Source organism: Clytia hemisphaerica, unplaced genomic scaffold (genome assembly GCF_902728285.1).
Source record: "Clytia hemisphaerica strain Z4C2 unplaced genomic scaffold, Clytia hemisphaerica genome assembly, whole genome shotgun sequence".
NCBI lineage: Eukaryota > Metazoa > Cnidaria > Hydrozoa > Leptothecata > Clytiidae > Clytia > Clytia hemisphaerica.
This window is the reverse complement of record NW_027103753.1, coordinates 1-13,494: the sequence shown is the minus strand read 5'-3', so window position 1 is coordinate 13,494 and position 13,494 is coordinate 1. Positions and strand designations below refer to the sequence as shown.

Below are 13,494 nucleotides of genomic sequence, written 5' to 3'. Positions count from 1 at the left end.
ATCCTGAAAAAAAAGTTCGTAGACACCCTGTTAAAGATAGGGGCACATTCAAAAAGAATTTGTTTTTGTATTGCCTACGTTAGCATAAAAAATACCTTTCAGAATAATTTCTTTTTTCGCAGAAGAAAAGTGAAGGAAGGAGTCTAAAATCTTGGCATGCCCAACTTTGTATAATGCAGAGCCCCCAAGGTTTTCATGCCTATAAACTCGACTTTAGAGCATAGATTTGGTCAAATCAACTTTTAAAGCATAAGTTCCAAAATAACTAGAATAATACACAATTTTGACAAGAAAAATAAGTATTTATATTATAGTAGATGTTGATTTGTTGAGATGAATTCAAGGTATTGTTTTTTGTTTGAACTTTTTTAAGGGAAGGGAATGATCCGGCCAACTGCAAGACTTACACATACAAACAATTATTGGATGAAGTTTGCAAATTTTCAAATGTTTTAAAATCAAAAGGTATGTAAAAAGTCACAGTTTCAAAGTAAACAATAGGTAACCCAACAACTTTCCAAGTGCAAATGCATGAGCAGTTAGTCTGATATTATGCTGTTTGTTTAGCAACAGACTTTGGCAAAAGCAGTCATTACATACTTATAATAGGCTTGTTTCCAGATGAGAAAAACTTTAAAAGTTTAAATGTCATAAACTAATTTTAGACAAACTGTATGAACAATCTCTAATCCCTGATTCCCAATTTTTTTTCAAAATATCATTTTGATTTTTAATTTGATTTTTCTACATTGTTCTGGGAAATTAAGTTGCTTCTCTCTGCTCAATCAAAATATGTTTTGAAAGCTTTTTTTTAATCACACAAATCGAAATTGGTTTGTATTGTAAATTCAGTCACTACCTGGATTTTCCTACCAGGAAATTAATAATATTATGGTTTGAGAAAAAGTGCCTATCAGTTATGGCATTCTTCTGTTTTTATGATATCACCTGGCTGGTGTGTCACCACTAAGGCGAGACCAATTTAATTTGTTGTTCTACGGGCGCGACCGACCCCGCATTTGCTGCAAACGAGAGAGAGAGAGAGAGAGAGACTAAACCTACCCAAAAATAAGGGCATAGGCCACATGCCTAAAGCATGAGGATCACAGCGCATAAAATAAATTTCAAAAACTAATAAAACACTATGCTATTCGGAAAATAAAATAGTATTGTCTTAGTAAAAAGAAATACACTAGTCAAGTAATTATCATCAAGGATCAATTTTCACAGAGTGAATCAAATTTCTCCATTCTAATTTATTCAAAGCCAAATCATGCCAAACATTAGTATCAATGCCAGATTTTTTCAAACATTTAAAAAGAGATCGACCGTATGTGTATCTCGGAGCACCACGAGGACGTTTAGAACGGACCCAGCACGACAACATTTTCCGTGGAAGGCGATTCCAAGGCATGCGCATTACATGCCCAGCCCATCTGAGCTGTTGACGACAAATGTAGGTGTCTATCGATTCCATAGAAAGTTTATCGAGAAGATCAGATGTACGTTTACGATCGAGTAAAGTAACACGACAAATACTTCGTACACACCGATGGTGAAATGCTCTCAATTTATAAAGAAGCTTTTCCGTCAAGCTCCAACACTCAACACCATATAATAAGATGGGTAGAATAAATGCTTGATAAACTTTTGCTTTGACACTAAGCTTTATCTTAGTGCGGGAAAATAATGAACTTTTCATCATACCGAATGCATTACACGCTTTCTGTATTCTACGATCAACATCAAGATCATCTGAGGAATCGGAACTTATGACGCTACCAAGATAAATAAACTCTCGCTCAACAGGAATAAATCTGTCACCAAAAACTATATTCGATAGGTCAGCTTGATCAAAGGTTGCAGGATCGTCATACATACATGGTGGTTTCGAGCAGAAAAGAACGACAGATTTCGAATCAGGTGGCCCCGAATGGATCTCCATTCCAAAACAGTCGAAATGGGTCATACAGAGCGGTATACCAACACTAGCGTCTTCTCTTGAGTCGAAAACGAGGGCTGTGTCGTCGGCATATTCAGAGTCCTGAAATTCATACTCCTCGCCGTATGCACGGTAGCTCCGACCGGTCATTTTGGCATCCTGTTTTGATCTAAAAAATGCACAATGGTAGGCTGGTGGTTGCTCTCCAGGTGATCATTACAGCTGCAAGAAAAAACGTGAACAGTATGGGGCCGAGAATATCCCCTTGCTTCACGCCAATGGTACATGATATTATATGCGTGACTTCGTCTACGGTGAATTTAACGGTGAAGTTTTCATGTAAGGATTTAAGAAGACTGGTTAATTTAGGTGGAACTCCAAATTTCTCTAAGATAAGCCATAGTAACTGCCTGGGTACGCGATCGAAAGCCTTGACTAGGTCAAGAAAAAATACCCAGGATTCTTTTCCGTGCTCTCGTCGTTTGCGAAGGGCTGTTTTAACTGTAAAAATAGCATCAATGCAGCCTCGATCAGGTCTAAACCCACATTGCGGTTCTTGGTCAAGATTTTCTTCGATTGGTAATAGGCGAGAATGTAAAATGATTGCAATTATCTTGTAAGCAGTCTCAAGTAACATGATCCCACGATAATTCTTTGGTAAACCAAGATCGCCTTTCTTTGGTAGAATCGTCAAACGTCCTACATTCCAGTCATTAGGTATATTTTTCAGTTTGCCAAATTGAAAGTATGATGTTGGTAAGAGCTTGACTTGTTTCTGGATGATCAATCAAACATTTCCATATTTGTGGTTGTATACCAGAGTCTCCTGGAGAAGTGTTCTTTAATTTTTGTATAGCTTTTCTGATTTCATCCTCAGTTGGATCATGATCGCATCCTTGAACGATGTCGTGATGAGGGATGGGGTCGAGAACGGATACATTAAAGTTTTCTTCTCTATTGTAGAGATTGTTGAAATGTTCATAAAAGACAGTTGCATTTTCTTGAGGAGTGGAACATAAGGCACCATTTGGTTTTTTCATTTGTCGAGAAACTGAATGTTTTGGTTTTGAGAGTCCGTGATTAAGAGCTTTGAGGGACTCCCAAGCTGGTTTCGTACCATGATGACGGTTGAGTCTTGAACAGTGATTTAAAATCCAATCGTTTTTCGATTTGGTTATTAGTCAATAAAATGACAATATCACAATAAAATGATCAATCTGGTGTGGTTTTTTGCTACGTGGATGAATCCAAGTACCGTACTCGTTCTTTTTGAAGCAACTTGTCATTGCTGAGAGATTGTTAATAGAGAGATAAGATCGATAGCGTCTGCCTGAGTTATTGATATGAGAAATTCCGAAATTACCGACAGGGTCCTCGTTTTCTGATGAAGTACCCATACTGGAGTTCGTGTCTGATCCGATCAAGAGAATGTCATTGTGATGTTTCTTTGCGATGCATGAGCTGAGCTGATCGAAATATAAATCCCATTCGTCCTCAGGTGCATTTCCGACGGGGGCATATGTTGAAATCAAAAATACTCCAATATCTCTGTTTTCATGATCTCTCAAAACGAGGCGCACTGCCATTACTCTAGCACCAAAATTAGTATACATCTCATAACCTCCTGCCTTCCAGGCAGCTTCTCCGTCAGAGTTCAAAACAATTGCTACGCCTTGTGATCCTCTATTCCCCTGTTGGACATTTTTTATCAAGACCAACAGAAATAATTTTAAAAGAGTCGTTCTCTAACAGTTCGATTCCGTTCCGCCATGTTTCTTGTATGCACATTGCAATGGCATTTTCGTTTTTTCATAATGTTTAACAGATTTCAATTCGAGTGTCATTTTTCATACCTCGTACATTTTGCGATAATACTTTGACCGTCCTGATCTTATGTCTTTTCTTTCCTTTTGCCATTACTGTTTTCCAAACTTGCGAGGCCTGGAAGAACAGCGGAGAAAAAAGTCCAGTTCTGCTTGAGTGGTAACCAGTGTGATTCGCGTTACTCAATGCCAAATGAATAGGACATCTCCTTCTGCTTTACGAGTTGTTCATCATCATCATGTTGTTGTTCTTCTGGGTGTGGTGGCTAACGGACCTAGTGATGCCGATTCAGGTGGCCACCACACCCTATTTTTAGGTTTAAGTCTGAAAGAACAACTTTGACTCAAATTTGGAGTTATGGTGCAAACGAAAAAATAATAATATTGAATTTCCTATGCCACAAATTTGTAATATAGTCATTTAAAAAATTTAGACTTTAAAAAAGTTGAAAATAATCTATAATCATGAATTCTATGCACGAAAGATTTTATTACAAACTCCATCAAAGATGAATGATAAATTTTCGACCAAGATTATTTCAAAATATTACTTAAAGCCTAATTGCCTTAGTTGATTAATAAAAATCTTATTTTTATTTTACCGACCGACCGACTCATAATTTGCTAACGATCTGCCCGTAGAACAACAAATTGAATTGGTCTTACCTAACATTCAAAAATAAACTTTCATGTTCCAAAAATGAGATTCGCATCACAGCATAAGCTTTCTTGAGTTTCATCAAATTTTATGGACAGTCAATGATTCAGTCAAATAAAACTTTTCTCTGCTATTTGTAGGTCTGAAGAAAGGAGATCGGGTTGCACTTTACATGCCCATGATCATTGAGCTAGTGGTAGCAATGCTGGCATGTGCTAGGATTGGTATCATTCACTCCATTGTTGTAAGTTATTATTGGTCAATCTACTTTACTATGATTAGAAAACGCAGACTCAAGTGTTTGCATAACTTTCATTCACTTTTCGTTTTCTAGTTTGCAGGCTTCTCTGCTGATTCCCTTGCTGAGCGCTTGAAAGATGGAGATTGTAGCTTATTAATTACTGCAGGTATACATTGTTTCTTTGTCATCATTTCATTGTAGTTAAGTTATTTTACACTTTAATAAAGGGTAAAAGATTGATTGCAAAGAAAACGCATGAGCTGAATATGGGTGGGCCTGAATCGGGTCTTTCATTAGCATCTCGTTATCCGTGGTGCTGTATGTCTGTTCTTAAAGAAGCAGCGCTTCGTCAATTCAAGTTCATTTTGGAAGAAACGGCGCCTTGTAGCAATCAGTACAGATAATTAATAATTAATTGCTATGTCACTGGGCCTTCGTTTCGCTTCGGCTTCTTGTTTGCTTTTGTTATATAATCCAATGACGTTAATGCAGTGTTGAAGGGAATGAATTTTATGCTGGCATTCGGTTTCGGTCTCTCAGTAATTATAGCTGGGAAAGATCAGTAGAAAACAAACAAGGCAAGGAATGAAAATTTGAAAGTTGAGCAAGCCTAAGTTTGTAACTGTCTTTTAGACTACAGTGTTCGTGGAGATAAATCTATCGATTTGAAAACAGTAGCAGATAATGCTTTGAAAGAGTGTGGAGAAGATGGAGTGGATATCAAAATGTGCATTGTTGTAAAGAATTCATCAGCCGAGGGCGATGGCACTCACTCACCAAAACAAAAGAAAGCAAAAACATCCGTATGTGACTTAAACTTCATTTTTTTTTGTGAAATAAACTTATCTGTCGAGTCTATTTGAATAAAAGTGATATACATACACGGGGTCTAGGAGGTTTATCGAAATTTAAAAACCAAGGAGGCATTTATAAGGCACCTAGGAGTTTTTGAAATTCTTTGTATTTTTTTTCTATTAGTATTATTAGCCCATCACGTTGATCTTTTTAAAGTTTTGAAAATTTCAATGTATTACTCAAAACCATGCGTATTCAAAGGAAATGGACTGTTATTTTTTCATTTTCATTTTTATTACTGTCAAGGTTTCATGGAATGTAGATGTTGATCTTTGGTGGCATGACCTGATGACTGGAGCAAGCAATGATTGTCAATGTGAATGGATGGATGCAGAGGATCCTTTGTTTATTCTTTACACCAGTGGCTCCACTGGTAAACCAAAAGGCGTTTTACACACAACTGCAGGATATATGCTTTACGCTGCTACAACATTCAAGTAAGTAGGGATAAGTGCTACGTTTTATAGACTGAATAAGTGGCCTGGTGTTAAACGGGAGCCTTCAATTTTTGCATTTGCTTGAGCATGTAAAAATCCATAAACCCAGATTTAGTCTCTTATTGGAGAAAACAGATAATCATGATGAAGTGACAAACTCATTTCAAAATAGGAGTGTATTTTTGTATTTTTATTGTAGTTTGTTGAATTTTTAAATTGGATTTCTGAATACCTTTTGTTTTTCCATGAAAAATTTTAAAATAAAAGTGGAAAATTCTTTGGCATTCTAGTCTACTACACTCCACCACCATAAATTATCAGAAAGGAACAGTTTAGTCAAAGGACACTCGAGTCTATTGTGAATTATTTATTGTGATTCGTTTGTTTTTCGTCTCTATTTTCAAAAATTATCTTTATTATGATTTTAATGATCTATCTCAGAATTCAAAATTCTTTCCCTTTATTTCAGATATTCCTTTGACTATCACGAAGGAGAGGTATACTGGTGTACAGCTGATATCGGATGGATCACTGGACATTCTTATATTGTCTATGGACCCATGGCCAATGCTGCGACTAGTGTTATGGTAGATTTGCGATTCATTCAAAGTTCTTAGTTATTGTTCACAGTTGTTACACTTTGTCAAAGTTCGCTTTAAAAGATCGCTTTCCGGTATTAAAATTCGGCTAAATTCACAGAATCTGGGCATAAGTTTAGTATAAAATCGATGTTCTGTTTTGACTTGAAGACTGTTCTTCAAGTAGTTATTTCTGCTTCTTAACCACAATTTTCGCATGTAGACCGTGGTGGTTAAAAACGTCATTACACCTTTGCTCGCATTGACCTTATGATTCTTACTCTTCCCACTATAGATATAATTAAAAGAGTAATTCGCTAGAAGAATTAGAGGGAAACATGAATTTTCAATTATCAAAACCTACTTTATAGTTTGAAGGAACTCCGCTCTACCCTGATGCTGGTCGTATGTGGGCCGTTGTTGAAAAATACAAAGTCTCTAAGTTCTATACAGCACCAACTGCAATTCGAATGTTAATGAAATTTAGTGATGACTTTGTCAAAAAGTAAGTCATAAATCGTTTCATCTTCTAATCGGCTTTCCTCGTTTAAAATATTGAAGGATCTTAGAGTGTTGTATTCGACCGTTATTTTAACTCCCATCTGTACTTCCTGACAATGATTTAAACGCTTTTTCATTAGTATCAGTAAAATTTATCTAAGTTTGCCTTTTTTTGTTGTTTTCAGGCTTAAGATATTCTTAAGTTGTTCTTATCTATACTTTTTATTGTCTTTTTTAAAAGGGGCTTTAACTCAGTATCTTCCTAGCCATTTCTAAAATGGTTTGCTTAATTTGTTCCGAAATTGAGCCTCGTGTCCTAATGAAATTATTCTTTTATAACAGCGTGTAGTTTTTAGTCATAGTCATTCACCATTCACTCAGTTCTTTAAGAAAGAATTATTTGAAAACAAGATTTCAAATGACGCTTTCTTTTTCTTAAGATATGACCGATCAAGTTTGAAAGTTCTTGGCACTGTTGGTGAGCCGATCAACCCAGAGGCTTGGTTGTGGTATTATAAGATCGTTGGAGAAGAAAGGTGTTCTATCGTTGACACTTTCTGGCAAACTGAAACTGTAAGCCTTTTATGAATTCTTCAATCTTGATAATATCAGATCCCGATGTTTCGATTTCCGGGCCTATACACAATTAAACGTTTTAAGGTCTGCTCAGACCGTAAGAGATTTAGTCAGGTCAATTTGTACCTATTTGAACTTTGGAAAATTAAACCAGTCCTTGAACCAGGTTTCGAGAACTCAGTAACTCAGTAATAATCTCAGTGAGTGATAGATTTAGTGTGGTTCTCAACTTCAGTTGAGCTATAATCTGACAATGTCTGTATGTCTGTCTGTATGTATGTCCGTCCGAAAACTTTGGGGCAGCCTGGAGACTTCAAAAAAGGTCGGATTTGACTGAAATTTGGCACACTTGTTCCTTGGGTGAATATCTGGGGGTGTTTTTTTTCATTTTTTGAAAATTTTGATTTTTGGGGCCTGGGACGAGTTTTTCGCCAAAACGAGGCTAAAACTTTGGGGCAGCCTGGACACTTCAAAAAAGGTCGGATTTGGCTGAAATTTGGCACACTTGTTCCTTGGGTGAATATCTGGGGGTGTTTTTTTCATTTTTTGAAAATTTTGATTTTTGGGGCCTGGGGACGAGTTTTTCGCCAAAACGAGGCTAAAACTTTGGGGCAGCCTGGACACTTCAAAAAAGGTCGGATTTGACTGAAACTTGGCACACTTGTTCCTTGGGTGAATATCTGGGGGTATTTTTTTCATTTTTTGAAAATTTTGATTTTTGACGCCTGGGGACGAGTTTTTCACCAAAACGAGGCTGGCAGCCTGGACACTTCAAAAAAGGTCGGATTTGGCTGAAAATTGGCACACTTGTTCCTTGGGTGAATATCTGGGGGTGCTTTTTTCATTTTTTGAAAATTTTGATTTTTGGGGCCTGGGGACGAGTTTTTCACCAAAACGAGGCTGGCAGCTTGGAGACTTTAAAAACGGTCCGATTTGGCTGAAATTTGGCACACTTGTTCCTTGGGTGAATATATGTAAACATTTGTGAACCCAAGAAAACTTTAATATCTTGATAAATTTTAAAATCAATTTTCGTATATGATAAATTGTGGGAAATTAATTTTTCAGAGCAACGTGTGAACAAAAGCCACAAAAGGTTTGAGGAACTTTCTCCTAAGTTATTTATTTTGAAAGGCTCTTAGGACGAGGACACTATTCTAACGCACATAAAAAAATGAAAAAATTAAGATAAAAACACCCCAGGTATTCACCCAAGGAACAAGTGTACCAAATTTCAGCCAAAACGGACAAAGTATATTTGCTACCTAATACTAAATATTTGAAATGTTACAATTGGGCCTTCTAATAACGGGAAAATCTGAAGTTGAGCCCAGTGCGGTGCGCACGTTCGACTATATTTAAATCAAAATTTCTTAATCAGTAATAATTACTTGTAGGGTGGACATGTTATTGGAGGAATGCCAGGAGCAACGACGATGAAGCCTGGATCAGCCGTAAGTTTCTTGAGCTTTATGTTTTACACATTGTGAAAGTTTAGGTGATTATATCTGTCTTTTGTCTGTATCTGATGTGTAATGAAAATGTGAAATTATGATATCATATGAATTTGATTACGAATTCCTTCTAGAGCTTTCCTTTCTTCGGTGCTGTGCCTGCCATCATGGATGAAGATGGCAAAGAAAAAGAAGGTGTTGAAGTTGACCAAGGATATTTGGTATGTTTTCTATACATTTTTGTTTGTATTGAATATTCTTTGTGGGAGACATTTACCATGGAATAAACGTGTTTTTACATTTTAGCGAGGATCTTGTTAACTCATATTACTCTTTCATTTTCAGGTTTTTAAGCAACCATGGCCAGGACTCATGAGAACATTATATGGCAATCACTCAAGATACCAAGCAGCATATTTTGAACGATTCCCTGGGTATTATTGCGCTGGAGATGGTATGATTTGCTTCTCTTTCACTTTTCGATCGATGTGTTTTACTGTTTACTGTCCCTATATTCTTTCTCATTTTTCTTTTACTACTCCTCAGAAGTTAGGATATAGTATGTATGTATGTATGCAGTGCTGACGAGTCCTAATAAGGACGAAATGCATATGCTGCTCTGCCACCCAAATCTCTTGAGTGTATATAGTTGGACAGAAATAGTGGAACCTCTAATTAGCGGACACCATCGGGGAAAGGGGTTAGTGTCCGCTAATTAGAAGTGTCCGCCTTTTAGAAACTTTTGATCTCTGAACTCCAATTTTGAAATTAGGCCATCCCAGGGTGTCGAAAATACAAAATTGGGGTCTAAAGTACTTATCTACAGACACTAGGCCATAGAAGAGCTCGAGTGACTGGCAAGAGGTTAAATTGAGGTGGTGGGTACGGACTTGAAGTACCAGTGATTTATGATTTCTTTGGCCCACCTAAATTCGTTGAATGGGTCAAAGGAAAACTGGAAATTTGTAGAAATAATTTGAATAATAAGACTAATAAGTGCTTGAAATAAAAATATCTAAAATTTTTTTTTTCAATTTTGGACGTCTTTGACCCGTTTGATATTCAATGTCCGCTAATTGGAGAGCTAAAATAGGGGTTTTGGCCATTTCTTGCGAAAAAATTTGTCCGCTAATTGAGTGTCCGCCTTTTAGAAACTTTTTTATGAGGATTTGCTAGGAAACGGCCGGGGAAAATGAAATTGTCCGCTAATCAGAGGTGTCCGCCTTTTAGAGTGTCCGTTAATTAGAGGTTTTACCAATATACCTCATCGGGAAAAAATGTCGGGGGAAAGTGACGAAAATTTTGAGGGGGTGACGAAATTTTCCCCAAGATATTTTATCACCCAACCAAAACTTTTACCCGATTTTTTAATCCCCGACCAAAACTTTTACCCAATCTTTTAAATGTCAACCAAAATTAAAATCTAAATTTTTTACACCTTTATTAACCGAAATTAGTGCTTTAAACGTCGAATTACATGATCTTTTTTCGAGCTAGTGAAGGAAATCATTTCATTTGGACAATTTAGTTGGGTGAAAGTGACTACATTGTAAATTGACGAATTTGAAATTTTGGTCGGAGGAAAGTGAAGAAAATGCCTTTAGGTGACGAAATTTTTCCCCGACGAAAAAAAAACCCAACTAAATAAAACTCCGACATTTTTTTCCCCGATAAGGTACAACTTCGAAAACTGTAGAGTCGATAAATTCATCCAATTTCATATTGCTTCTAAGGTGCTTATCGTGACAAAGATGGTTATTACTGGATTACTGGGCGTATTGATGATTTGATGAATGTTTCTGGCCATCTGCTAAGTACAGCACAAGTTGAGAGTGCTATTGTCGAACATTCTTCTATCTCTGAAGCAGCAGTTGTTGGCTACCCTCATCCTGTCAAAGGGACTGGTATCTATTGTTTTGTCACACCTAAGAATGTAAGTTGACATGTAATATCTTTTTGTTGTGATAACTTATTTGACTTTAACGTTCGATCATTGAGCGAGTCTTTGATTTCCCTTTTTAATAGGAATTTAAGAGAAGCTTAATAGGACAGAGATGGATAAACTTTCTGTCCTTCGTTTAATTAGAGATTGTAGTGTATTTATTATATCACAGTATAACCACTCATCTTCGTCACGCCACATCTGATTAAGTATTTCCGTTTCCTTTTTGACCACTGTAACTGTATTGCTTAATTTATTTATTTTGAACATTTTAGGGTATCAGATTCTGTGATGCCTTGGTTTCCGAATTAAAACAAAAAGGTACTTAATTTTTTCCTGTATATATAAACATTTTCGTGATTTTATTTTTGGATTGTAATACTACCGGGAGTACCTCATATATGGAGGCCATAGATTCCCTCCATCATAATCCACCAAGTCGTATTGACCAGGTCCTGGTGCATCTGGCTCTGGTGGCATCGAAATAGCTGGTGCTGATATACACAGATAGTATTTTCGTCTGTAAAATCAAAAAGGGTGAGAGGTATCAACTAATTAATAACAGAAAGATATATCTTTAGAGATAGATTAGACGAGGCTAGAGGAGTCAACTCTTTTGTGGCTAAAATCTTGTCCCCTCAAAGGTAATGAAGAACAATCAAATTGCTAAAATGCTTTCTCAATTAAAACCATTCTTCTTACGGTAAACTTTTTCTATTTAATATTTTCAGTTTCTCGTAGGGATTGTATGATCCTGGACCAGGGTTTTCCAACGCTGCTTTGTTCATGACCGCAAAGCGATCCGTTGTCGATTTGAAAGGAGCTTGTGTTCCACGAAGGTTATCAGATTCGTTCGTCCATGGGTCAGGTATGTTATATTGTCCTAAAGAAAAAATGAAAAATTTCAACAAAGCTTTCAAAATATTTTATTCTCAACTCTAATCTATGAAGAGGTATTGAGAATAAGGAGTTAGTTTAACCTGAAATAGAGCACAAAAGTTCTCAGTCTTTTCCCTGAGATTTCGACAAAATTTTGGTATATATGACGTGGCATGACAAGACGTTTACAAAATTAACTTCCTTTTTGTCTCAAACGTACCTGGTGCTGGAACAACTCGTTGTGGTAAGCGAGATAAAAAATCACGTTTGGTTCTACAAAAATTAAAAATTAAATGTATGTTTATTGTATCAAACAACAAGGAGCGACTTTGGAAGAGAAAGTACAGCTTCTCAAATTCCATCTGTTATCTTCAATCTTGGAAAGAAAATGTCACAAATTTCTTTGATCTATATTCTAGAAGTTTTAGCTCATGGAGACGCCATACCACAAGGATCAATTCTATAAAAAGTTGCCCTTTAAAATTGTCCAATCGATTTCTACGAATACTTACTTTGATGAAAATGCTGCGCAAGCTGCCACGTTGTTTTCCCTAGTTGTTTTGCCCGTTTGTTTTTGTGAAATCTTTAAAATAAGAAACATGGATTAACATACACCTATCAACCCCTTTTAAAGCCACCGTCGATTTTTGAGGGGAATTTACAAGAAAAACTTAGACTGCCTCTAAAACAAACTTGATACGAGCGGTCTGTCTTTGAAATATCTTTGATATAAATAATTTCGTCATATTATTTATATGTTCAAATTAATGGTTGAGAAGTCATTGCAGATTAGTACTCACATTATATTGGTTTGGCGCAGGAGTTTGGTATTGCATCTTTTCATTCTTCACAGCAATTGGTTTGTGAAAGTTACTAGTGCAGTTGGCTTTGTTGAAATCTTTCTGGGAGGCGAAACCATTGGATTCATATTGTCCAGGGCCAACTGTATGCTCTTCATTCCAAGGTTGTGGAAACCGTGAAACTTTGGATGCGAAACCCCCTAAGCCTTTCTTAGAATGCGATACGTGACTTTCATGAGACAGTGATTTAGCAATTGAATAATTTCCTGGGCCTGGACCCTCAGTTAGAGATAAATCTGAGAATCTTTTGGTGCCCGAACTAAAACCTTTCCGTTCTTCATTGCTAATGACGATCGTTTGGTATTTACTTGGAATGGATGCCGATGCTGCAATTTTACTGTGACCTAAAAGTGAATTTTAAAAATACCCAACCAGATGGTGAAGATCATATTCTATCGTATATATCGTCATAGTTTATCACATCTCATATTTTAAAGGTTGAGAAATCGAGAAAAAGACTTGACATAACTTACCTCTATGAAGTTTCCCGCTTGTAACTTTTGTATTTTTTGATAAATATTTACTTGCTGGACTAATGCTATCTGTCAAACTATGCATTTTCTCATTTTTAACCCTGAAACGGAATTGAAATTTAAACCTGAAATTCAATAAACAAGTATCGCGGGAAGTCATATTTCATATTTACACCTACAAGATCTTTTGAAATTACACTGCCTAAAAAAACAGGAGATAACAGATATTTGGAGATAACAGACCAATAAAGTAAAGCTTGGCCAGTACGAATTGA

General features: G+C 36.4%; 2 protein-coding genes across 2 annotated transcripts; one reads left to right on the top strand and one right to left on the bottom strand.

Annotated features, from left to right (window-relative positions):
* The first annotated feature begins 371 nt into the window (after positions 1-371).
* On the top strand, positions 372-11,336 carry LOC136805494 (acetyl-coenzyme A synthetase, cytoplasmic-like). The gene is made up of 13 exons (XM_067062065.1): positions 372-465; positions 4,564-4,667; positions 4,758-4,830; positions 5,298-5,467; positions 5,766-5,956; positions 6,426-6,543; positions 6,906-7,039; positions 7,476-7,608; positions 9,009-9,065; positions 9,200-9,286; positions 9,411-9,519; positions 10,799-10,998; positions 11,283-11,336. The coding sequence occupies exons 2-13, from the start codon at positions 4,596-4,598 to the stop codon at positions 11,334-11,336; spliced, it is 1,398 nt and encodes a 465-aa protein (XP_066918166.1). The 5' UTR covers positions 372-465; positions 4,564-4,595.
* Positions 11,337-11,388: 52 nt separating this feature from the next.
* Positions 11,389-13,345, bottom strand: LOC136805492 (O(6)-methylguanine-induced apoptosis 2-like). The gene is made up of 6 exons (XM_067062064.1): positions 13,220-13,345; positions 12,687-13,090; positions 12,399-12,469; positions 12,107-12,159; positions 11,710-11,890; positions 11,389-11,527 (listed from the first exon to the last, which is right to left on the bottom strand). The coding sequence occupies exons 1-6, from the start codon at positions 13,302-13,304 to the stop codon at positions 11,389-11,391; spliced, it is 933 nt and encodes a 310-aa protein (XP_066918165.1). The 5' UTR covers positions 13,305-13,345.
* Between the last annotated feature and the right edge of the window lie 149 nt (positions 13,346-13,494).

Coding starts and splice junctions, on each gene's coding strand:
- LOC136805494 (XM_067062065.1), top strand. CDS start 4,596: ATGCCCATGATCATTGAGCTAGTGGTAGCAATGCTGGCATGTGCTAGG. Junction 4,831..5,297: donor TAGCTTATTAATTACTGCAG/GTATACATTGTT, acceptor ACTGTCTTTTAG/ACTACAGTGTTCGTGGAGAT. Junction 6,544..6,905: donor ATGCTGCGACTAGTGTTATG/GTAGATTTGCGA, acceptor CCTACTTTATAG/TTTGAAGGAACTCCGCTCTA.
- LOC136805492 (XM_067062064.1), bottom strand. CDS start 13,304: ATGCATAGTTTGACAGATAGCATTAGTCCAGCAAGTAAATATTTATCA. Junction 13,091..13,219: donor AAGCGGGAAACTTCATAGAG/GTAAGTTATGTC, acceptor ATTCACTTTTAG/GTCACAGTAAAATTGCAGCA. Junction 11,891..12,106: donor ACGAGTTGTTCCAGCACCAG/GTACGTTTGAGA, acceptor TTTTTTCTTTAG/GACAATATAACATACCTGAC.